Below are 26,141 nucleotides of genomic sequence, written 5' to 3'. Positions count from 1 at the left end.
CTAATTGGATTGGTCATGTTTTACGCAGAAACTGCCTTCTAAAAGAAGCTATCGAAGGAAAGATAGATGGGCGGATAGAAGTGACAAGAAGACGAGGAAGAAGACGTAAGAAGATGCTGGATGACCTTGGGGACAGAAGAGGATACTGTCATTTGAAGGAGAAAGCTCTAGATCGCATTAAGTGGAGGAATTGTTTTGAAAGAGACTGTGGACCTGTCGTCTTGACAGATTACTGATGATGATGACTACTATATGGCATAGAGATAACCTGGGGAAAACTATACAAACAAAACCTGCGGAAAAGAGAACAAGTGAAGGCAAGATACCTTAAACTAGCGCTAGAGCTTCCTAAGAACACACAATCCAGACCATCCAGACTAACATACGAACTCTGCAAGGAAAATTTCCTACTAGAACAACTCAGATATCAACTGCCAAGCACAAAAAACTCAGTGGAAGTTATCAAAGAAAGAAAACAAAAAAGAGAGGAAATATGGGAAGACTTCTACAGCACTGATGCAATGACTGGCAGAACCGGGACAGGACCCAACGGAAAATTACGACACACAATTACTAGCTTGGCAACACACGGATTCCACTACAAGATATACAAGAACGAACGTTTCCACGAAGCATATGACGCGTGTGTGTATAAACACTGTGATAAAAAGTGCAGTAGATACCACATTACCATATGCAAAAACTTAACCACATCAATAACCGACTACAGTCGCGAATAAAAACAATTACTCTATGCACATTGTGCGCATTCCCTTCTTAATATAATGATAGCTTCCATTCATTTCCAGACCGTTCCAGACTATCTAGTTCATGTAAGATTCGTAGAGATGGCAGTTCTGCACGTTTCCCTTTCCTTTATCCTAGTCTGACCCCCCAATTGCCGGGAGCGATCAGAGTAAAACAAGGGTTAACATAAAGCGGTCAACATGTATCAATTACATGAAAAGTCCATGCACAATACCCGATGATTCCTTCAGTAACCTCAGTTATTCTCGGCCCTAGTCTCGACTGAAACGAATTTCGAGAGACGGGGTCTGAACGGGAGATTCTTGCAGTTCTAGCTAAAATTTCGTCTTTATGTGTCATCATGGGTGACTTCGTAATCCTATAATTTAACTAGTCCTTACGAGAAGAAGTTTCCAATAATTATTCTGATATGGGCTAGTATTTTGTTGTTCCAATTGTTAGTCACAGGCGAACACGGATATTAGCGATAGGAGTGTACAAGCATCAACGGCAAAACTACATAGCATTTTGATGATTAAGATGATTACGGCTACTCTACGGGCTGGTCCCTCAGATGGGCCGTGTGAAATTGGTATTAGTCCCATTTGTGCTTTTGACCAAATATTGAAGTACCTTCTGGGATACAACCGTCTTGTAGTTAATTACCTGTAGCGCTCCATGGATTAATGTTTCTGAATTGGGTCAAAGAATGAGTTCCGTTGCGTCACATCCTCCGTACATATTTCAAGGGAAAATATGGTGGTTCCTTGTGTAGAGTTTGACAGTTATGTGTGGAAGTTGCAGCTAAGGGTGCTTGTGATTGTTAGCATAACAGGTGTGACTTTTGCCTCATCTGTAATTGTTATATAGTCAAGATGATCATCTGCCTTATTGAAATGTAATGTTGTGTACTAATATGACATTTGTTTTTATTATTGTCATTCCAAAAGTTGAAAGTTGCCCAGCATATTTGTATTAAGAATTTCAGCATTTCTTTTCCGGAACAGGATCTATTTAATACTGGACAGTTTTTACCCGTAGTTTATAACGTAAAATAACATTGTTTTGTAATTTTATGTACATATTTACTTCAAGTGTATTTGTTCGCAGTCTTCAGAATTGAAAAATTGAAAGTTGTAACTGAACAAAGAAGCGCGAATATTTTACTCGTTTCTATAAATATAATGTAACGTGTGAGTGAATGCAATATTTTTCTGTCTGCTTTATTCTTTGAAGCGCGAATATTTTACTCGTTTCTTTAAATATAATGTAACGTGTGAGTAAATGCAATATTTTTCTGTTTTAATTTGGATTGTGTTATATTGTTTTATAGGTGCTTATGGCATCCTTCCTGAAGCCAGCCAGGAAGGAATGTTACATCCATATAAGAGTTATGCTGACGTGACATTGTTTCATTACACTGTGCCACCAGAAGTTAGAGTAGCAACATGGGAATTTGCGGCTTTCATGGATAATCCAAAATGCCCAATTAAAGACGTTCATATGTGAGCATTTCTTAAGATATATTTTAAGAGACTGAACAGTGACAGTAATCAAGACTACCTCTGCCCAAAGGGCCCAACTGAGTAGGATCCTTCACCTTTTTTAATACCTGATGTTGGAAGTGGATCCAGCTTCCAGAACTTCATGTAATTTTAAATTTTACTAAGACAGTGGACAGTGTCCAATATAATTTTATAATTAGCAGTGACATTATTCTTTATTTGCATCTAGAGTCCTAAACTTTTTCATGAATTGACTGGGGTGTCAGTAGTTGGAACCAGAACCATATTTGCTCTTATATGACCTTAATATTCTCCACAGACCTTATAGTGTCAGTTAATGACTTTGACTTAGTCTGAGGTGACCTAAACTTCCAAGTACTGGACTGGATGATTTAGACACTCAAGAATTCTAACGAGCATGGTAGTTTATTTTAACGACCGTCTCTGTGGTATAGTGGGCAGAGGTCCTGGGTTCGATTCCCGGTGCTACCAGATTTCCTGAAAAGTAGTGGGTCTTTAAAGGGGGCCCACTCAGTCTCACAAGGATAATTGAAGAGCCACTTAAATGGAAAGGTAGCAGCTCTGGTCTAGAAAACTGAGATTAACGACCATGGGAATCTGCTGCAGTGACCACACGACACCCACTATCTGCAAAAGTTGGCACTAACTTCACTGACAAATGGTGGTCACTCCTTCGGTATTGTTTACTTGTGGATTAATGGTGATGGAGCTTTTTATGGTAGTTTATTTTAGCATTATATGTTAGTAGTTCATATTATTAATAAATTTAACTTACTGAATAGCGTGATTTTGAATATTGATTTGTTATGCTGCAATGATTTCCTGTTACATATAATAAAGTAGCTGTACTTAACAACATATCCTCTGCTTAAATACATTTTGTTTACCCTAACTAATTTCATGGATATACAGAGCTCAATAAGCATGTTATACATTGCTTCCAAGGTAACTGAATGATAGGCCCTGTTGAAGTCTATGAATGGCTGATTTACTGTCCAATTTTAATCATATCTTTTCTCCAAATTCTGACTGCAGTGTATGATCTGTTATATCAGAATCCACACTTATGATCCCATTAATTTTGTCTACATATGGAGCTAACCTTGATAATGTTGGATAATTATGTTGGATATGAGTTTCTCACACCAGTGACTGAAGAGTACTGTCTTCTGGGATTTCCCAGAAAAGTTTTCCAGCATTACAGAGGTATATACTGCTTGGATTTTTGGCGTCAGAGAGGAAGCACTCTTTAACCTTGAAGGTGGAGGCAGTACATTTCTCTTAAGTATCATGGAACTTCAACTGTACTACACATCATCACATCATAGAAGATGAGACTTAAATATTGGATAAATTTTGTATAAAGTTGGTAACAGTGATATTACTCTATAATTAATGCAGTTTTATCACCCGTCTTATAAAATGGTGCAATGACATGCTACTGATGTATTCTTTTTTTATTTTTCAGATCTAATTAAGTTTATAGATTTCAGAATATAATGTTTCAGCTCCTGTTTGAAACAGTGCTGCAGAATTTGATCAGTACTTGGTGTTTTATACCTTTCCAGCTTTTCAGGAGCAATTTGAACCTGAAAAAACTAGGCTCAGATACTGGGGCCACAAAATAGTCCAAGCAAACCATAAAAAAATTCTGTGATATTAGTTTGCAAGGGAACTATACCGACGGAATGACCGCCACTTGTCGGCGAAGTGAGTGCCAACTTTTGTGGATAGAGGGTGTCGCGTGGTGAGCACAACGAATCCCCATGGCCGTTAATTTCGGTTTTCTGGACTGGAGCCGCTATTTCCTTGAAATAGCTCCTCAATTATCATCACGAGGCTGAGTGGACCCCGTTCCAGACCCACTACTTCTCAGAAAAAATCTGGTAGTACCGGGAATTGAACCCGAACCTCTGGATCTGTAGCCAGGAACACTGACCACTAGACCACAGAGGCGGTCAGAATAGTCCAAGCAGGATATAAAAATTAAAGAAATAATATCACAACACACGTGTAAAACATTTGCCTAGATCTTCAGCTCTGAATGAAGCTGGTTGTTGCGATCTGCCAGATTCTTGAAATTTGAATAAGGAGATCATGTTATTAGATATTATTCACTTGTTAATAAACTTCTACTTGTCATCTATCACTGTAATCAATCTGATTCAACATTCATACCCTGCAAAAACATTTTTGAACAGAAGTGTAGGGATGATTGACACAGTATACACAGTGCAATGTTGATGTTCTTCAGAGTCCCGTGATTTCTTAGTGTAGAGTTTGCTTTTTAAAAACCCCAGAGATAAGAAGTAATGGTTTTAAGTCAGATGAATGGATGGGTCACTTCTTCTTTCCTGATAAATCCAACGCTCTGAAAGATTTGGTTTAAAGACTCTTTTTAACAGTTTAAACAAAGTGATGCAGTGCTACATCCTGTTGAAAGACTTGGAGCTGTGGAATAAAGACCTGTCATAGCACACTGAGGTACAGAATGCTGGAGACAGTGCAGTCATCAAAGAAGTATGGTCCATAGATGTCAGAACATGGCATGGTGTGCAAGATATTTACTTTAGACGAATCCCTTTCATGTTCATACCATTTGTTCAGATTTTCTTCTCCCCATATCCTGCAGTAGTGATGATCAGATTTATATGACATGTGAAATAAAGTTTAAGCATCAAAAATGAGTTTTGATAAATGTTTGTCTGATTCTGTCCACTTAATTATTGACAACCATTTACTCTAATCATAACCATTTTATAAAAGTGCAGTGATTGAGGTTAGCCCTTTCTAAGGGACCCAACAGAGTACGATGGAGGATGGAAGCAGATCCAGTTTTCGAAACATCATGTTTTCTAGTTTTTTTGGACACCATATCACAGACAAAGTCCAAAAGCCCAGGAATTACGAGTTCCTTAACTGTTTTCATTTTATAAAATTTGAACCTCAGTTCTTTATATAGGATATTATGAAGAGAGCTTTTCGGAATGTTTAAATCAAGTGATGCTCTTTAGACTGGCTTTTAGGGCAACTCTTGCCTAACACCACCAAACAGCATTGATCCGTTCATTAAACTTTCCTAGCCCTGGCTTTCCCCTTCAGGAGAGATTCCATTGTCTCAAACTGGTCCATCCAATTTTGTGTGGTGTGTTGTTAGGTGATGGTTTGCTCAGTTCATGTTGCAAATGCTTTTGAGCTTGAATGATTGAATCACATCATATACAAATATCACAGATTTTGCTGTCTTCTGAGGACTTGTAAGATCTGAGGACTTCTTTATTATCAAAAACTGTGTTTCTGCTGAAACATAATGTAAGTACCAATCAGTATTGATAACAGGCTAAAATTTATAAATCTAATGCAGATATTCATATTACATTAAGTCACTATCAAAAATAACAATAAAATTGTTCGTTTTTCTTTTTGGTATATTCATTTTCAGACACCTTATAGTAATTGATTATTTACATAACAGAGCTTGAAAAAAACTATTACAAAGGCAGAAAAATGGGACGTTTTCCCCTTGCATCTGGTTTTTCAGCTACATTCAACATGGCAGTTATCCTGTGATGAGTCCTGATAATTCGAGCTTCCCACCGAACGTATACACAGGAAGGACCTCGCTGCATTACATCACAACCAAGTCAGCATATCAGCCACATGATGCTACCATTTTCCCCGTGTACAACCCTCTCCCTGGGAACTGGTTTGTGGCAGCTTATATTTCGCATTGGGACCAACATGTGCGGCAAGAGGTGAGGTTTCGTTTTGGACCCATTATGCTCAATGTAGATTTGAAATATATGCAGAATGTTAAAAAATGTTTCCTACTAATATGTCCAAGACGTTTAGAATGAAAGAACCTGCAGCTGGTGTTGTAATTTGTTATTTTTCAACTGAAAACAGCGACTTGAATGGAAAAGTAGGGGTTCCAGTCTAGAAAACCGAAATTAACGGTCATGGGGATCCGTTGTGCTGACCACGCAACACCTCTATCTGCTAAAGTTGGCATTAACTTGGCTGACAAGTGGCTGTTGCATGGTCGTTGTAGTTTGCTTGCGGACTAAAGCCACGGAGTTTGTTTTCATCTTTTTTTTTGTATTGATTCTTTGGATACTTCACAAGGACAACCTTTGTTGAAGAACTTTTGCATTAAGATATGTGAATACTTGTGATGGTATAGATAAGTACATTTATTTTGTGAACATATGTCCAGGCAATTTTATTTTAAGGGAAAATATTCATTCCTTTTGAATTGAACCGTGATGTATGTCTAATCCCCAGAACTTGTGAATTGAGATCATATCCCTGAAGAAAACCGAATTTTCTCACTACTTAGGTTGGTAAGAGTTGTAGAGCAAGTGCTTAAAGTGTATTGTTTCAGCGTGAAACATGACTAATCCCATAGTCTGCTATTGGATGCAGTCCTAAGCAGTTGAGTATAGTTAGATTTACGTAATCAATTTTAATAGAATGGCATTATTGTTCACTTAATTACATAACCAATTTTTGGATGATATAATTAGAGACAGGTATATAGTGTAATTTCTCAGTGTATATGAGCATTCCAGTAGAAGTTGAACATTGACTTTTTTCTTTTATCATTTACTTTAAATAATGACAGGTGATAAGTTGATATATTTCCAAGGTGAGATTGTATCAGATTGCTACACTAAGATTTTTATGGTCTATCGTGATCTTTCAGATCATGATTAGGCAATAGGAAAACTAAATGCACCTTCTCATTTTGGAACTGTCATTTGTAATGATGCTGTATTAGGTGGTGAAACTCATCTGATTTGCTGGCAAGCTAAAATATTGTGACGTTGCGCAACGGAGACCCCCCCCCCAGCAGTGACGTGGCGGGTGAGTCAGCGCTCCGTCACCCCCCTCCGCATGGTGACGTAACACGCAATGCGCGGTGACGTAAGATGACGTGAGGTAACAGCGTTGCTAGGCTATACGCAAACACGGCGACGTGGCACCGATTCCTACTGTGACGTGGCACACAACGATGCTGTTGACGCAGGCAACAGGCAACAGCGAATGGAATAAAAGCCGGCTGAACGGTAAGCGTGAGTTAGTTGAAATGTGGCCATCGCCGAGTTGAGTTGTAGTCGAGTTAACTTATAGCCGTCCCCGGAGAGAGTTAAAGTGTATCAGAGGCCGAAGACAGTTCTCCAGTCAGCAGCCTACAGTTGGAGTATAGCAGCGTTCGCGGAAAGAAGAACCGGACGTGTGTGTAGTTGTGTAATTGGGAGTGTGTGATACAGGGACACTTACATAGCTCCCGTACTGTAAATGTGTAGACTACTGAAGACAGAGTGAATTGATTTGCGAGTAGGGTTATAAATCGTGAAACCCCGCAACAGTGTAAACAGATTATTGCGATTAGGGTTATAAAGTGTGAAACCCCGCAACTGTGTGATAATTAATTGTAGCTGTTACTTGTAGGTTGTTGAATAAACCAGTTAACAATCTGAACGGCGTCTTCAGTAACAAGACATGTTACAATATGTTTGACTTTGCAACTAATGAGTAATAAGCGACCATTATAGAGGAGGGCACTGAAAATTAATTTCTTCAGTGAGTTTTAAAATGTGCCATGCCCTATTGTTTGATGTCTTCTTTCAGTGCATTGAATATAATGGCATTATTTTCATAATATTTTTTGAGACTTCACAGTAAAAATCATTTGTATTCATGTCTGTGGCTTTTGATGCTCACATCCAGTTATTCACAGCTCTGTTGACAGACATGTCATGGAACATCTGCATGGAATTTATAACAGTATGAGATGCTATCTGATGTGTTAAGAGCATACAAAAGATTTTTGCTTACTGGAGAGATAATAGTTACATGGAAGAAGACTGTCATTATTAATCTAATTAAACTTGGAGGTTCCAGAAAAGTACTGAGGAAGTGGGGTAGTTGCATTTGAGAAATTGTGATAAAATTCACATCTTCTTGTTCAGTGTGACCTCTGTTTAACAGGGATTGGGTCACAAATGCCACTACAGCCTTGGATCAGTGGCTCTCTGGTCTCAGGTTATGGGGATTCCTGTTGTGAGCCCTGGTGTACCCAAGACTGTTGTTACTATAGATAATTTTTCGTATTACAAGTGAGTATGACCTATGTCTTTACTTGTGTGGATGTAAGAAGTACCTTAGTTTCTGTCCAAATTGACATATATTGAACTCATTTATTTGTGATCCCATTGTTCTTACAGGGATCACCTCTGTGGTCTAGTGGTTACAGTTCCTGGCTGCAGATCCAGAGGTCTGGGTTCGATCCCTGGTGCTGTCAGATTTTCTGAGAACTAGTGGGTCTGGAACGGGGTCCACTCAGCCTCGTAAGGATAATTGAGGAGCTGTTTCAAGGAAATAGTGGCTCTGATCTAGAAAACCGAAATTAAGGGCCATGGGAATTCGTTGCGCTGACCACGTGACACCATCTATCTGCTAAAGTTGGCACTGAACTTCACTGACAAGCGGCGGTCGCTTGGTCGGTATAGTTCGCTTGCAGACTAAAATCACGGAGTTTTTTTTTGTTCCTATAAGAAGAAGAATTCTTTATCTTCATAAATCTTATAAACAAAGGCCTACAACAGTGCAGGTCATGAGCTCACCATGGGATGTAAACATTTCATGATGGCCGTTAGAATTATTTTCCTCTTATAGCCTATTATTATCAGGGTATGTTCCATCAAGGTGATGGGCAAGATAATTCTTTCTTTGTTGTTTCCTTTAACCCTTTCATGTATTTATCTCCTTCCCTCCTTCTCCCATTACTTTTCCATACCTCCTGTTTTTTCATCCTGTCATTCCCTTCTTTCCTGCTCTTCATGTTAAAATCCCTCACCCCCTTTCTTACATTCATCTATCCATTTGTCTCCTCTCCTTTTCCTGTATTCCTTTCCCATTTCTTTTATTTATTTATTTTGATGCGCATTATTTCACACCCTGTGTGAGGTGAAATAATGTGCATCAAAATAACGTGGGTATAATAGAAACTTTAAAGGATTTATCTGGTTTTACCTAGAAAAGAGGACTACAGCATGGGATTTTAACATGAATTAAGACAGTGTAGCAGATTTAACACAGTTTAATAAAATATTTGTAAAATATCAAGACACCTGAAGATGGCCGTTTGGGGCCGAAACATGTAGTGTCAAGGTGTACTCGTATAGTGGTAAACTAAAATTGAGTGATGAATGGAAGAGTGTTGCAATATTGACAGACAATAAATAATGGATGTTAAGTTGAACAATTGCAATGGGGTGCTGAAATACAGAAGCAGGTGATAGATTGTGTTCTTCCTGGGTTTTTCCCAGATGTGAAAGGACCTAGCAATTTGTTCTCCTTTTGTAAATAAAATAAACGTATTTCTCACCTGGGGAATTTGTTTTACATTCTGGTACCAAGATTTATAAGAACTTTGTGTAGGTCTATAGACACATGTAACTAATTGTTTTGTATCAACTACAGCAGCAAAATAAGGTACCGTCACCTTTTTGTTTGTTATATACAAATTTCCTTATATGAAGTTCTTAAAAAAACATTTGGTTCTGTTTATATCTTTTTTATTTATAATGTGAACATTCTGTGTACTCTTGTTCCAGGATTTTCATTCCTGCTGGTACATGGCACTTCACAGTAAAGATTTCCAACTGCGAGTTTCGTGTGAATTCAGTGACATTGTTTAACAACAGCAGTGACACGATGCCAGACTGCATTCAGAGTCTGGCTTTGCATGCTCGAGCCTTGCCCACCTTCAATCCCAGGATTGTTATTGGAAACCTCAGCACTGAGTCTGAATTTACATTCACTGAAACTGAGCCATTCACTGATGGTTATTATTATCTGTTAGTAGTGTCGGAGTCTCAAGTCAGTTTTAACGTGGCTGTAACGACAACAGGTAAGAACATTTCATGTAAAGACAGTTGAAGTATTCTGAATCAATATTTTACCCTAGTTTTAATGTAAGTGGATGCAGTCATCAGGAGACCATTGATTTGTCCTTTAATTACACATGCATAAGAATTACCACTTAATTTGACATGTGCTAGAACATAGTTCACTTGTGGACTCAAGGCGACAGAGTTTGTTTCTGTTTGATAAACTTATGTCATGTGGTCTTTGATTATAATTTTAATATAAATGTTTGCTTTTTCATAGAATGCAGTGTTCAAGCACTAGGCAGAAGTTTTGCAAAGCAATTGGCTCAAATGACGGAATCTCTTACTCAGTCAGTGATGATAAGACATAGCAACAATACAGTGAAATCAGACTGGGCAAGCACTATTGTGTTTGCAAATAGCAGCAAAGTCCATGACCTTGGCTCTTTGGCTGGCACAAACATTCCTCAGTATAAATCAGAAGCTGAAGAAGATGCGGATACCACTAATGACCCTTGTCTCCCAACATTCCAATTGGCTCGTATTAAACATGCACAGGACTTTGCAGACACATTCCTTTTACAGGTTGGTATTGCTTCAGGGAAGCTTGTGGAAAGCACAGCAGTAATATATGGTCCTTTAGTTAGGATCTATCAAGGTTTCATAATTTCATTGCGTTTGTAAAACTGATGAAGATTTATTTGTGACTTGATTTATAGTTTGCCAACTTATGTTGTGTCTTGTCATTTTTTAATATTTACCCCCTTGTCTTATTCAGTTAAGTGCACTAATTACATGAGGATACTTCATAAGTTCCAAAGATTATTCAATATTATATCAAAAAACTGAGAGTGTGCCTTAAAACTGTATTGAATGTAACGAGGTATGTGTTCAGAAATTTGGAAGTTTGTTTGATGCTATTATCCTTGTTGATATTTAGCATAGTGTTTTTTTTTTTTTGTTTGAGTCTTAAGTCTTCAAAATTTTTTTCCATTTCTTTACATTGGTGCTCATGAAATTGGTTTTGTTGGCTAGGTTTGTAGCACAAATCTCTACCTCCTTTTGTATCATAGTTCCACACCTGTGCATTCTCTATCACAATTTTTATTGCATATTTTCATGTTATATCCCACCGAATTAGCCTGGTCTCAGGTGACTACATAGCTGTGTGAATCTGACAGGTGTCCAGTGACTGAGTTAACCTGTTTCTCAGGGACCCAACTGAGTAGGCGTCTTCCCCTCCTCACATGAGGATGGGAACAAATCCAGTTTTTGAAACGTAATATTTTCTAGTTTCTAGAATACTGGACGATGGAAAAAATGTTTCATTTGCACTGTCACACTCGTCTCTAGCTCACAAGACTCATCTTCACTTGAGAACTGCACAGCACTTTATACAGGCAAAGTCATTCTGGAAACTTCCTCTGGGTTACCATTCATCTTTGGATGTCAGCATGGGCTGAGCAGTTTGTAATGAATCTAGAAGCCAAAAATGGATGGTGAAGTTGAGAATGAGAGGCATGTAGATATACTTCCTCCCCAAACTTATGTCATGTAATGTCATATAATGGCAAATCTATTATTGTGTTGTTTGTCAAAATTGCTGCAGTAATACATTTGTTAATAATATTAGTTTACATTCTCAGATGTGCAATTTTTTTAATAATTAAATCATTGAATTAATTTAGTCTTTAAGCAATCTGTACATACCTGTCTGTATTTCATTGGTCATCTAGTGTGCATGTATGTGCAGGAGCATAATTTGTGTCTGCCAAGGCCAGATATAAAAGATATAAAACTTGAGAGTTGCTCTTCAGGAATGATATTGTTCAGTGTGTATTTTACTTTTACTGTTTTTCAAGTCATTATTGTTTTTTGTTTTCTTGCAGGGTCGAGAATGGTATGCAACTTGGGTAGCATTAACAGACCTATACCCAGTGATTGTACAGTTAGAAATACTGCCATTTGTTGATATTGGTGGAACATTAAATATTAATATCCATTTGGATGAATTATTAATACCTATCAAGGTAGGTCAGTCCACATTTTAATGGGATTCAAAAGGAGCTCTCAAGTTTTCCTTTTCCTCGTGTAAATTTCTGCCATTTTCATGTGTCATCTGTACCATTGTATAAGCTCTTGTCTCACCAGTAGGGTTCTTTCCCATCTTCATGGTACTGTCCCACAGTTCTGATTGTGACTTCAAGCTTGTGTATCCCTTTGAGGAATTCAGATGTGAAGGCTAAGTGAATTCTTCTTGTTGCCTGTAGTCAAGGTTCTGAGCCTAGACCGTAAGTGATTAACCCCCACACAGTTCTTTCAGGATTCCAGATTGTGAAGAGTCTTCATCAGTCATAAAACTGTTCGTGTGACTGTGCTGTTGTGACATGTACACTACTGACTGGGAGCTGCTATATAATTAGCAACGCTTCCCCAGAAGCCTTTAGACCTATGTACATTTGCACAGTGTAGAGTGGGGAGCAGTGGGCAGATATTCCCATGTAGAGGTCTAAAGTAGCACTTTGCCAGTGGTGTAGGACTAGCTGTTATGTTTTGAATCATTAGTCATCTAGAAGAGCAACTCCTCTTGAGATTATGTAGTGCCAGAGGTCCCCACACCATAATAGACCAAAAGATTTTTGATGTCCTTTTCTCTCCCTATTGGCAGGGTGACACTGATGGGTCCGTAGGGGGTACCTTTTCATCATGGCTATGCAAGCCCAGACACTCTTTGAAGCAACTTCCTTTGTCTCTTACCCCATCCATGTAAAGAGAAGAGATATCCCTAAATTCTGCCAAGGGGGACATCAGCACTAAGTTCTTGGAAAGTATGTTACATGAGATCCTGTTTATATTGGTGTACTGTTTGTCTCAAAAGCATATGGACTGGTTGGGAAGGGGAGTGACAAAGCATTCCACTTCTGTTCTCGGATATTTTGTCACACTCAACAATGATGTGTAGCAAACCTTGTGTCTGATACCCGTGGAGGGACTGGCCATGGTGAGTCATCGTGTTCCGAACATACCTTCACATAGGGGCCTCGCCATAGCTCAAGCGGTTAGTCGCTGGCTTCCCACCTGGCGGCCCAAGTTCAATCCCGGTTCTGGTCAAGTGGGATTTGTGGTGGAAAAAGTGGCTCTGGGGCAGGTTTTCTCCGAGTACTTTGGTTTCCCCTGCCAATCTTCGTTCTACCAATTGCTCCAGAATAACCCTCACCTATCATCTGGGGCTAGTACAATAGGCGAGAAGTGGCCGCAGTACAAGGGACTTAGTTCCACCCCTATAGCAATAATAATAAAAAATACCTTCACTTAACTTCACAGTGTCACAGTGGATTCAGTCTAAAAAATTCAGGGCTTTCACATGTGTGTTATATTTGTGTTTAATTCTAGTCTTTGGAATGGATTGCAAATTAGCATTTCAGATGTCACAAATTTTATTTCTCACAGTATTTTGATCCATTAAATTATGAAAAGAAGAAGGAAATAGCAGATTTGTGAACATAATTCAGAGCAAACATGATAAGTTTATTTGATGTAGTTTGCAAATGACTTGGTTAAGCTCACCATTGAATGTTGTGACGCAGAAGTACTTGATTTCTGTCACAATCAGAGGTTTGCATTAGCTGTTCCATGGTTATAAAAGGATTTCTTTGCAGCTCATTGGTATGTGTCATGTGTTATGATATAGATGGCAGTTGGGATTCACATTTGGTGTCAGAAATTGTAACAAATCTAAAATATGATGAAATGGCATTATTGTTACCTGTGGTTGTGAGTTTGAAGTCACATCCCTGTTCTCTACATCTCTTATTCACCATCGCAGCTTATTTTCTTTATCCTCATAGGAACAGAACAGGACTTATTCCTCAGTGCTGAAGGATTTAAATGGATGTACATTTCCTTGGGATAGAGGAGATGGGGCTTTAAATTCACACAAGATGTATGCTTTGACTGGAAATAGTTTATGTACTTTTACTTGGTCTGTCTGTTACACAGTTGTGGGTCCATTGTGAGTGGGAGATATTTTCATGTTCATATCCATTGAAGAATGCTCTCTTTTGGGATGTGACGCTGGATAGATATTGTGGAAACCGATGTTTTGGAGGAATGTATCACCTCCATCTTCAGGGTATAAAAAATCCGTGAGCGAGGAACTAGGGTGAGTGTGTGGCTGCAGCCACATTCCTCCAAAACGTTGGTTCACACAATATCTACACGGTGCCACATCCCAGAAGACGGCTTTCTTCATAGTCACTACCGCGAAAACCTCAAATCCTTCATATCCATTATTTTTCAGAATGCAAGTAGTCAATATCTAACAGTTACAGCTTGCATTAGGAAGGGACGGGTTCCTTCTCGTAACAATGGTAATATTGAGTGCCCTCCTGAGCTTATGCTGAGCATTTCGTCCGAAGGTTTAGCAACAGCGGATGCTACAAAACTTGTGCCATATCCTGAGCCCGATATGTGGTTCATTGCATTCCAAGCAAAATGTATATATAACAGGTAAGAATTTCTTGAAATCAAAGTGATATAATTACTAGTAATTTCATGGTACGGGTTCTTCCTTAGTTACCCAGTTGGTCATTAAATTGTGCAGTTTTATGGAACTTGAAGGTATATTAGTATGTTTACAAAGACTGCCATTATAATCACCTCTGACCCAGTTAAATTTATACTCTGTGGCTATAAGACTAATTTTAATATTATCCTTCCACCTTAATGGCATGCAGTAGCATAGTTGATTGAGGCACTGTGCCACAAGCCACAATGTCACGGGTTCTAGTCCCGATGAGGTGGATTTTTCCAATTTACCCAATCCTTCTGGCTGCACTATGGCCCTGGGGTTGACTCAGCCTCTCACAGAAATGAGTACTAGGACTTCCTGGGGGCTAAAGGTTGGCTGGTGTGTATGGTTGCCAACCTTACCACCATCTGTGAGGTGACTGTCTAGAGAAAATTTGGTAGCCTCGAGGTCTCACAGCCCTGTGGGCCTTCACGGACTCTTACAGGGATATCTTTGTTATCTCATCTTTTTCCACCTTAATACTGCCTCAGCTGCATGTCTGCATTGAACTGGAAGGTAGTTGTGAATGATGAATTTTATTGAATGTGGTTGGAAGCAATTGTAGCCTATTTTAAGGCACTGTCCAAGCATTTGCATGTAGGGGGAATCTTTTAATTTTTGCCTGATAGAAGTATTCAGTTTGTTTTACTTGTTATTGTAAGAATGCCATATGTAGGATCCTAAGAGAACTCTGATTAATGTTTAACAGACATATAAAAGTGATATGAAAATTAATTATGTCTTTATTTGCAGTTCTGTTGTGCCATGTCCTGTACAGGAAGTAATGGTATCATTGGATATTCGGACACAGCCATGTGTGTTTGCTGGTGAGCCTTGTGGCCTCAAAGGAATCTGCCAGGAGACTCATAAAGGTCTCCATTTTTTTACGTCATGCACCTGCTTGGGAGGTCAGTAGAAATGATGTGTGAATTTTTTGCATACCACCATGTTGCCATGTCTGTCTCTTTTCCACCAGTGACTTTTGAACCATTTGACATACTTCCATGACACTCGATATGTATGCCATACTGCTAGAGGCCACCCTGCCTACTTCTTAATTTCCTGTTATCAGTGATGCCAGTGTGATGGCACTGATGTTTGAGTGACACTGATGTCACTGAAGATGTTCGCTGACATGGAAGTCTGCTGCAGACTCTTTACCATGTGCCTTGGCAGTCACTGTTGCCCACTCTGTAATATTTGGTTATATTTCTATGCCAGTGATATGCATTTTATAAGAGTCTTCCTTATGGGTGTTGCTACACTCAGTAGTGTCTGTGTCAAAGTCAGAGTCAAAGTCACATTGTGGCTGATGGTCAGTCAGTAAGTCTTAGTGTCAAGCCCCATCTGGGTCTCATGACCAGACATTTATTACTGTTTGAAAGTTACAGCCTTGTTTTTGTGGGGCGTTCTCTCTGATGAGAGAACGGGTCTGTCTTTTGTATATGCTGCACAGTCTTTCTTTGGTCCGAGTCCCTTGGGACTCACGACCATATTTTACTGTCTCAGATTTGAGACTTCCCATTTCGTCGCCTCCTATGACTTGCAGGGTCATGGTGGAGGCATTCGTTCCCACCTCCACACAGGTTACTAGTGTCTATAATGATTCACAGTAGTTTAAGAATGAAAATTGGCTCTCAGGTCCTTCGCAGAAATTTTGTTTCTAATCCCAGTGCAGTTTGTATGACTACTTTGCAATATTGCTATATTAGAGATGTCTGTAACATTTGTAATGGTGTTTCAGGTTATAAAGGTTGGGGCTGTACCGATGGCAGTAAAGCCACACCAGAGAGCCTGTTGCTACTCACTACATTACTTCTCACGCTCAGCAATGTGTTCTTCCTTCCGGCTGTGTTGCTTGCTGTACGTCGACACTTGCTTACTGAAGCATTTATATATTTGGCCACAATGATCTTCTCCACTTTTTATCATGCCTGTGACCAGGATTTCTACACGTACTGTGTCACAAAATATGAGGTGTGTGTGTTATATAGGATATATGGCTTCCCATACAAGCAATTTATGTATGTAGTGATTTCCAGTATTTCTGCATCTAGATACCATCCAGTCATATTTTTAAGATGAAGTCATTCCATTTTTAAAGCAGTGGTGTGATTTCTGTCTCCTGCATACGGAATTTGTGTTATACTCTGATATTTGTAACAGGCAGGTTATAATGAATGGTTACAATATATCAAATAATATTGCCTGGAGATATAAGTTTAAAATCTCAGTTGAAAAATGATAAGTACTAGCTTTCTATGGAAATACCTTGTAAGAAGTAAAATAGTCATAATGAAAACCTTATAGAACAGGTGGCACATTTACCTTGGAAAGGAAGGAACATATTAACCATGACTGTCAACAAGGATTAGTAGAATTTCAAACTTTGTGTGGAATAATTAAGAACAAAGAATAAGAAAGTTTGAAGAGATGGTCTGTTGGAATTTTGTAAGGTTACTGCCATTCCAGTTTCGATGTACGGATGTGAGGGCTGGGTCATGTGACTGAGAGATTGGCAACTGCTAGAGTTGGCAGAAATAAATTTTCTATGAAGGTTTGAAGGATTTACCTTAAAAGACCATCTCCGAAGTGCTTCAGTAAGAGAAGACCTAGAGATAAGTGCGCTCCAAGATAGAATACAGTATTACAGGAGTAAATGGAGACAACATTCAGAATGTGTGGAGGAAATAAGATTACCAAAAGGAGTTCTTAATTGCTGTCCTAGAGAAAGGAGAGACTTGAACAGAACAAGGAAAAGATGGTTTTCTCAGTAGTCTTGAAAGGGAACAGGCCCGTGGCCTATCCCATGACGACGACAGCTTTGGCGGTGGCGGTGCATTTAACTAGATTAAAATTTTAATATAATACAGTATCTAGGCATTCACTCATGGAGCTGAGCCCTTCTTGAGGAGCGGCCAATTCTGCACCTACTCAAGAATTTCACAGCATTTTATGGAACCCAAAGGTTCTTTACCATGTTCACAAGAGCCCTCCACTGGTCCTTATCCTGTGCCAGACCAATCCATTTCATACCATCCCATCCTATTTCTCTAAGATCCATTTTAATATTGTCCACCCACCTACACCTTGGTCTTCCAAGTGGTCTCTTTCCTTCTGGTTTTCCCACCAATATCCTATATGCATTCCTTATCTTCCCCATTCGTGCTACATGCCCTGCCAACCTCATCCTCCTTGACTTGATCATTCTTTGGAGAATAGTACAAGTTATGAAGCTCCTAAATATGCAGTTTTCTCCAACCTCCTATCACTTCATCTCTGTTCAGTCCAAATATTCCCCTCAACACCCTGTTCTCAAACTCCCTCAGTCTATGTTCCTCCCTTAATGTCAGAGACCAAGTTTCACACCCGTACAAAACCACAGGCAAAATTACAGTTTTGTATATTCTAATTTTTATGTTTTTAGACGGCAGACGAGAAAACAAAAGGTTCTGTACTGAATGGTAGCAAGCGTTACCCGAGTTCAATCTCCTCTTAATTTCCTCCTGAATCAGGTGTAGATAAGTTATCATTGTTCCCAAATATGTGAACTGTGCCAGATTTTCAAACTGTCTGTTTCCTATCTTTATGTCCTGATTTTGCCCTGCATTTTGGTTACGAGACAGCAACATATACTTAATTTTCTCTGTGTTTACTTTTAGACCAACCTCCTTACTTACATCAATTAAAGTTTGTGTGTATTTGTTTATGGTATCTATATTATCACCCAGTAGATTCACATCATTGGTATAGACCAACAGCTGATGTGTCCCATTTAATTTCAGTCCCACCTGGTTTTCCTGGACCTTCCTAATGGCATATTCTAAAGCAAAGTTGAAAAGGAGTGGTGATAAAGCATCTCTTTGTTTTAGACCATTCTGGATAGGAAATTAATCAGAAAAATATTTACCTACGCAGACTTTACTATACATTTCATTCAAACATATTTTAATCAGCCTAACTAGTTTCATGGGTATCCCAGACTCTATCAGAATATTGTACAATACTTTCCTCTCAACTGAATCATAGGCTTTCCTGAAGTCTATGAATAGCCGATATACTGTCTCATTGTACTCCCATTTTTTCTCCAATATCTGACAAATGCAAAATATCTGATCTGTAGTTGGTCTGTTACATCAAAACCCACGGTGATTATCCCCAATAATTTTGTAGTACATTATTAATTTAATGTATTTAGTTTTAATAGCTTCATGAATTTTCATATCTTTGTTTTTACAATCATTTTAAATGGTCCCTTCAGAAATGTAAAATCCAGGTTTTGCTCTTCTTAGATAGTATTGCAGACCAAATGTAGCCATTTGAGTATGTAGAATTCTGAGGGTATTTAGTGGGTGAAACATATGAATGCATGGTCACTGCATATGAACCTGCAGCTCTGTTATGTACGTTTGATAGGAACAGATTTCCATTGCTATGGTTAACAATACAGAATTTCAAACTGATCAGGTTCCAAAGAGCAGTGTTGTCTGGATAAATAAACAGATTGTAGTGATACAACAGCCCCCCCCCCCAAGAAGAAAGAAAAATATTTTGCCTGCTTCATGGTACTCAGATGACTGATGAATGTGAGAGAGAAAGTAGGCAGACCCAGCTGGAGGCCTAGTTGCATTGTCTCACAGTGAAATTCCCTTGTGGTACATACCACATGTAGTGACAGCTGTCATAGTAATACTTCATGTGATGTGTGGTTGAGTGCTGTGATGTGATTAGAGAACTTATCAGTGACAGCCTGGAGTCTGTACATGTGTGAGAAATTGGCCATTTTGCAGGCTTGCTTCTCCTGTGTTGTTAGTAACAAGCTGTGTTAAATTCTTACAGCAGTTCATTTAATACTATAAGATATGTATGAAATTAATATTGGATTTTGTTTTATGTCAGTTGTATGCTAAATTCATTTCTCTGTATAGGTTTTGCAGTTCTGTGATTTCTTCTGCTCCATCCTCGCCTTCTGGGTGACACTAATAGCAATAGCTGGTATCCCTCCACGAGCAGCCTCTACTTTACACATGGTTGGTGTTCTCATCATTGCTGTTGGAGTTGAGTACAACCGTACAGGCCTCTTAGTGTTCATCATTCCCTTTGGGTTAGGAGTTGTTATACCGGTCAGTACAAATAAGTTCTTATTGTGTGTGAATTGAGATTTTGATAGCAGTGACTATGAAAAATACTATTTTCCGGAATGGAATGCCATGTATTCTGGTAGAATTTCATTAGTGTTTCAGAGGATTATAATTCTATTGTCTTAGGGTTGAAAAGTAAACCAAGTATGTATCCAACAGGTAGCAGGTTTTAGGTTTTGCTGGGAGCTTCTTGTTGTCTGCTAACTTGGGTTTCCCTTCAGCATAATGCCCCCATCATCTTGGATGAAGGGTAAACCGGGCAAATAGCCAGCAAGAAGCAGGTTTTTTCATTGTTTGACACTTCCATCTTCCTCCAAAACGTCAGTGAACTTCTACTTGACTACACAGTGTTACATTCCAGATGATAGTACACTTCATAGTTCCTACTGCATCTTTAGTCCCCAGTCCCCTTACCCCACAACCCCAGTCACATTCAGTATAAATCCATACATTTGAAGTTCTGGCAGATATCATTGAATGTTCATGCCCCAACAGAGGACAAAACCCATGATTTAAAGGACAAGCTTCTGTGAGGAACTTGAATATGTATTTGATCATTTGCCAAAGTACCACATGAAAACTTTGGTAGGAGATTTCAGTGCCAAAATAGATAGGGAAGATATTTTTAAACCAAAAATTGGGAATGAGAGTTTGCATGAAATTATTAATGATGATGGAGTTAGAGTGCCGGTCACGGTAGCAGAGCTGTCTAAGGCATTTACTGTCTTTGCTCGCTTGAAACTTGGGATTGTGGATTCCAGTCCCACTCAGGGCCTGGATGTTTGGTTTGTTTGTGTGCGTTTTTCTGTGTTTGTGTACAGGTAGAGGCCTTGCGACGAGCTGATCACCCACCGAAGGAGTCTTACCGAATGTGTAAGATCTAGAAAAACCGAAGTGAACTAAGAAGTTCATGAAGGTAGGGCTAGGCCCACTGGGGCTGTAGTGCCAAGGGGGAAAAAAATGGAGTTAGAGTAGTAAACTTTGCCTCGCCCAAAAAATGTAGTAGTAAAAAGTACTATGTTCCCTCATTGTAGCATTTGTAAATTTACTCAGACATCTCTTGGTGGGAAGCCACGCAGTCAGATTGACCATGTTTGGTAGATAGCAGATGGCATTTAAGTATACTTGATGTTCATCTTTCCGGGGAGGTGATTATGATATGGATCACTCTCTGGAGGTAGCAAAAGTTAGGGAGAGACCGGCTCTGTAGAAACAAGGAATGCAAATATTTGATGTAGGGAGTTTAACCTCAAGAAACTAAATGAAGTAGAGGGTAAAAATGGTGTCACCTTCAAACCTCAAACAGGGTCACAGCTTTGGAAAACTTGGATGATGATGTGGATATCAATAGAGCATGGGAAACTATTAGAGCATTAAAATTTCAGCAGAAGAAAGTCTACGCTATTACAGATTGAATCAACATGAGCTGTGGTTCATTGAGTGATGTTCTTAACTGTTAGACCAAAGAAAGCCAGCATGCATGCATTGGTTGTTGAAGTAACAGTTCAACAGCCATCAGTGGACAGATCTGGGTGAACAGATTTCTAGCTAGGTGGTCTGAGGACTGTTTTGTATACCCCAAAGAGTTCTGACAGCTGTGTATAATACTCCAAATTATTGGGTTTTTGGATTTTGTCAGTCGTCCCTTATTCTAGAAACCAGAAAAAACAGTGTTTCGGAAAGTGGATCTGTTTCTATCCTCAGGTGAGGGGGGAGGACACCTGCTCAGTTGGATCCTTTAGAAAGAGCTAACCTCAATAACTGATTCTTTGTGTTTATTTTGGTGTACCTCATATTAGTTTCTTTATATGTTCTACAATTACTGCAGGTGGCAGCATGGAGCATACGCTGTTGTCGCCAGCGAACGTGCATCCACCTGCAACGTTCACTGGTGCTGCTTCTTCTGCCAGGAGTTCTACTAGCGGCTATTGGTCTCATTCTCTTTGCATTCATCGAGACTGAGGCCAATTACCAGGTATGTTACATGACACTTACTCTGAAACTGTTAATACAGTTTTCAAGGGAAGCAGGAAAGTATTTTTTATGAAAAAAAGTGTAATGAAGTAATCAAATAGTCTTGGTAAATGTATTTATAACATAACTACACTTAACAGTAGTTAGTCCATTCAGTGCCCGTATGAATGCAAGGCAGTCATGTCTTTATAAGCACAACAGAATGAATACAGCTTATAATGAGGAAAATTTTCAGTACTGTCAGGTTCTTAACAATACAAATATGGAAGAATCTTATATAAAATGAGGACTATTTTCTAGTACTTCTATCATAGCAAGCAGTTCCTAACTATCCACAGCTTTCTTCCTACAACTTCTTTCCCCAGTTGTATTTCCAGTTTGTTTTTTAAGCTATTTATAAATGATGGTGATTTCAGCCAAAGCAATTGTGTAGGAACATAAGGAAAACTGTGTATATAAAGGCTGTTGTTTCAAGAATTTTGATGTTGGTGAATGTATTCAGTCTTAATACTCTGGTTATTATTTAAAGATAGTAGCTCAAAAATATATTAAATACAAATTATGTATATTATGACCCACTGCAGAATTGTGTTTTTAAATATAAAACTCCCTGAATGAATGATAGTGTATGTACTGGCCGTCTTGTAGTGCACTCAATTTCACATGTCACTCCACTACATGTTTCAGCAACATTGTGCCATCCTCAGTTGCGTTATTCATGCTAAGCTATTGCATTGCTTGCCATCATGTGTCGTTCATAAAATTATTTAAAATGTACATTCTTCATCAACTATAATAAAATTTGTATACACTAAAACTTGTTAAGATTTATCATCTTATGCGTCTTAATTAAAACTCGCGTATTGTATGGTTCTTCCACTATGGGAACAACGCTCGCAGCCAAAAAGGAAGGACACATAGCAAGACACAGTACACACAAAATATAGGAAAAACGACTCCCATAGTGGAAGAACCATACAATACGCGAGTTTTAATTAAGACGCATAAGATGATAAATCTTAACAAGTTTTAGTGTATACAAATTTTATTATAGTTGATGAAGAATGTACATTTTAAATAATTTTATGAATGACACATGATGGCAAGCAATGCAATAGCTTAGCGTCAATAACGCACCCGAGGATGGCACAATGTTGCCGAAACATGTAGTGGAGTGACATGTGAAGTTGAGTGCACTACAAGACGGCCAGTACATACAATATCAGGGACGAGAATCAGTGCAACAGGACGCTAAAATACAACATCCCTGAGTGAAAATAAGTACAATTGGAAGTAAAACCTATTCGTTGAAGATGAAGACATAGAAATAATGTTATTCATTTTGTTCTTCTATATTTTAATGTTCTGTGATAGCTTTAAGTTTATGTTCTGTACTTTGTCTTTCTTGCAGTATGTACACAGTGCATGGCATATTGTGATTGCCCTGTCCCTGGTATTTTTACTGCCAAGGAGATGCAGCCGACAACAATACGGGTCATGTCAAGGATCAAATGAATCAGAGCTCTTTGATGTCAATGATTACTATTCAGCAAGTCCTGTATTTGTTGTCACTTCAGATCTCGACAATTTATTGACCACTCAGTCATGAGAGTGAACATGTGTTTTCATATTACATAATCATAGTTTTATTACCTCAGTTTGAGATATATATATTGTGTGTTTGTATGTATGCATAGTTTGTTAATAGTATATTCTTTGGTATGTATGTTATATTGTGAAGAAATTATTTATTATATGACAGTGAGTGTATTGTAATACCAATTTTTGTGCCATTTTGAAATTACATGACAAACTATGTATCTCAAGTCAGGTGTTGGCTTCGCTATTGGATTGTGTTTGAAACTATATTTTATGAAGTCTCAGATAGAAGGAATTGGCCAATTTCTGACAGCCATGTTTCTTGTGAAATCTATGTTTGTATTGTGAAAATTGGTATAAAATGTTTATTCTTGTGGTCTGTTTTCTTGTCCTTAGTAGAATGTCTTTTCTCATAAATGTCAGCAGTTTAACTGGCTTCATGCTCTTGAGGCATAAGGCAACCAGTGAAAATATTTTACTGTTAGTAAGTACAAATAAGTTGTTCATATATTTTTACATTTTTCAAATATAACTTTTTTTGAGTAATATTCACCAAAGTTGCAGATAGAGAATTTTTGTTTCTCTTGTGTCACATGACCCATAGTGCTGAAGTTTCTTTTTCCCCCACTACACGAAACTAATTGTCAAAATAGACCATCTTTAAGTCTCATGTGCCATGTTTAGATTTTCTGAAGTGTGAAATTTTAATATTATATTATCTTTCATTGCATTTCATCCTAACATGTAGATTTCATTATGGAATGCTGATGGATTTATTACTATCTTAACTCAGTAATTGCGATGAAGTTTGAAATACATGTAATTGATGACCTTCATTTTATATTTGAATATTAAAGCAAAATTATATTGCATTTTTATGCTAGCGTACAATGCAAAGTGTTTTTCTAAATGTTGCATTTTTTTCTTGTGTCTTGTTTATCAAAGTTGACTTCAGATTTTGTAAAAAAGTTGAAGTCTTCAGAGCATGTTATAACTGGCAGTATTCTTGTGGTTATGGGTTCAAGTCCTGTTCATGTTTTACATGTTTTATGCTCATCATCTCAACAAATTTTCTTTGGCTTATCAGTAACAGAACCTCTCAGCTAATCTGGTAGAAGATACTATGTTAAAACAAGAACTGACATTAATATTGGTATGTATACAGTAACTCATTTGGAACATTAAAGCAAATAACATATTTACACACCTTTTACCGTTATAGGTGCATTGAAACATGTCCATATTGGTGGTCAGTTTTACAGTTTGAACTGATTTTGTGTCATTCATTTTATGTCCTAAAAAATGAAGCGAAGTGTGTCACTAAAGTGTACTCAAACGTGTACATAATTTTTAAAAATGTATGTCACACAAACCACGGTATTATATGGGTCATCCAGAAATTAATGACTCTTTGTGCATAGCATTTGGCAAGTCAGTGAATTACATCATTTTAAGGTTAATGGGCCTCACTAGTCTTTCACTGACAAACCAAGTGAATGCGGCACTGATTCTATCATTTTGGAATCTTTTGTATTATTTAAATTCAATAAGAAAATCAGGAATGTCACTGATTGGGCAGTGCAAGCTGTAATCCGGTTTTGAATGCACAAAATGACCGTCCAATTGAAATTTACTGTCAATTTATTGCATTGTATGGGGAAGGTGAAATGAATGACTCAAATGTGAGAAATTGGTGTAAAATTTTTAATAAGGGCAGGCAAACCTTCACGATGAGCTATCCACATGCCCATTGCATCATTCACTTGGCTTGTTACTGAAAGACCCATTAACCTTGAAATGGTGCAATTCGTTGACCTGCCAAGTGCTACACAAACTTTCTGGATGACCCTCATATCGTACAATTTATTTTTAAAAATTTTCAGTTTAATGCTTGTGTATGATTTAAGTTTGGCAATCTGATTATAAACTTTAGCATATTATATTCACAGATGGTATGCACTGCAGCCTTGAATTTATGTTCAGTGTGGTAGTTCTTTCTTCTTAGTGTATTTTGCCAAAGTGTATTAGAATGTTGAAGACTGAAATCATTCAACTAGAATAACTGCATATAGCATTAATAATTATTTGACTCTGTAGAGAGCTGGAAGTGATGTAACAGCTATCCTGAGGCTACAGAGGGATGTCCCCCAGATGGTGGGGATGACAACAGATTCTCTGTCTACCATTTTATTGCCTTCTGGCTCCCATTTTCTGTCCCAAAGCATGTGTCCTAGTGAAGGTTATCACTGTCAACATTGACATGAGCAGAGAGGTTTTCTGAATGGGGTCAGAAGCATGACATCTTGAATGTGATGTCTAGGGGCCTCAGTACAGCAGAATTACTGCTTCTCTCAGCTTCATTCTGATATATCTTTATTTCTTTGGTCATACTTCCATATACTGAAGACTGGGCATGTAATGAACTAGTTTTGTTCATGTATGATGCAGAATTGTTTATAAGTTCCTGAAATAGCAGCTTTATATTTCACTGTATTAAGAACAAAGACATGAAGTCACAGGTCAAGGCAAGCTGTAAAGTTATGTATTTTTCTTTATGTGTTTGAATATTTGCAAGTGCCAAGCATGATGATTTGATGATTAACACTCCAATTCCATTATTATATTTAAGCATCCTGTTACACTCACACAATATATATGAGACAAACTCCGTCTTAAGTGCAACAAT

At 38.2% G+C, this 26,141-nt stretch overlaps 1 protein-coding gene across 1 annotated transcript; it reads left to right on the top strand.

Annotated features, from left to right (window-relative positions):
* The first annotated feature begins 1,440 nt into the window (after window positions 1–1,440).
* LOC111870506 (post-GPI attachment to proteins factor 6) lies at window positions 1,441–26,141 on the top strand. The gene is made up of 13 exons (XM_023862852.2): window positions 1,441–1,582; window positions 2,081–2,252; window positions 5,815–6,028; window positions 8,268–8,395; window positions 9,896–10,191; window positions 10,452–10,756; window positions 12,061–12,201; window positions 14,472–14,680; window positions 15,495–15,649; window positions 16,486–16,718; window positions 19,670–19,864; window positions 21,711–21,857; window positions 23,268–26,141. Exons 1-13 carry the CDS (start codon window positions 1,504–1,506, stop codon window positions 23,463–23,465), a joined length of 2,472 nt encoding a protein of 823 aa, XP_023718620.1. The 5' UTR covers window positions 1,441–1,503; the 3' UTR covers window positions 23,466–26,141.

This window comes from Cryptotermes secundus, unplaced genomic scaffold (assembly GCF_002891405.2).
Source record: "Cryptotermes secundus unplaced genomic scaffold, Csec_1.0 scaffold51, whole genome shotgun sequence".
Lineage (NCBI taxonomy): Eukaryota > Metazoa > Arthropoda > Insecta > Blattodea > Kalotermitidae > Cryptotermes > Cryptotermes secundus.
The sequence above is the reverse complement of the archived record's forward strand: the minus strand, read 5'-3'. Positions and strand labels throughout refer to the sequence as shown.

Coding starts and splice junctions, on each gene's coding strand:
- LOC111870506 (XM_023862852.2), top strand. CDS start 1,504: ATGGTGGTTCCTTGTGTAGAGTTTGACAGTTATGTGTGGAAGTTGCAG. Junction 2,253..5,814: donor CCAATTAAAGACGTTCATAT/GTGAGCATTTCT, acceptor CTGGTTTTTCAG/CTACATTCAACATGGCAGTT. Junction 12,202..14,471: donor AATTATTAATACCTATCAAG/GTAGGTCAGTCC, acceptor ATTATTTTTCAG/AATGCAAGTAGTCAATATCT.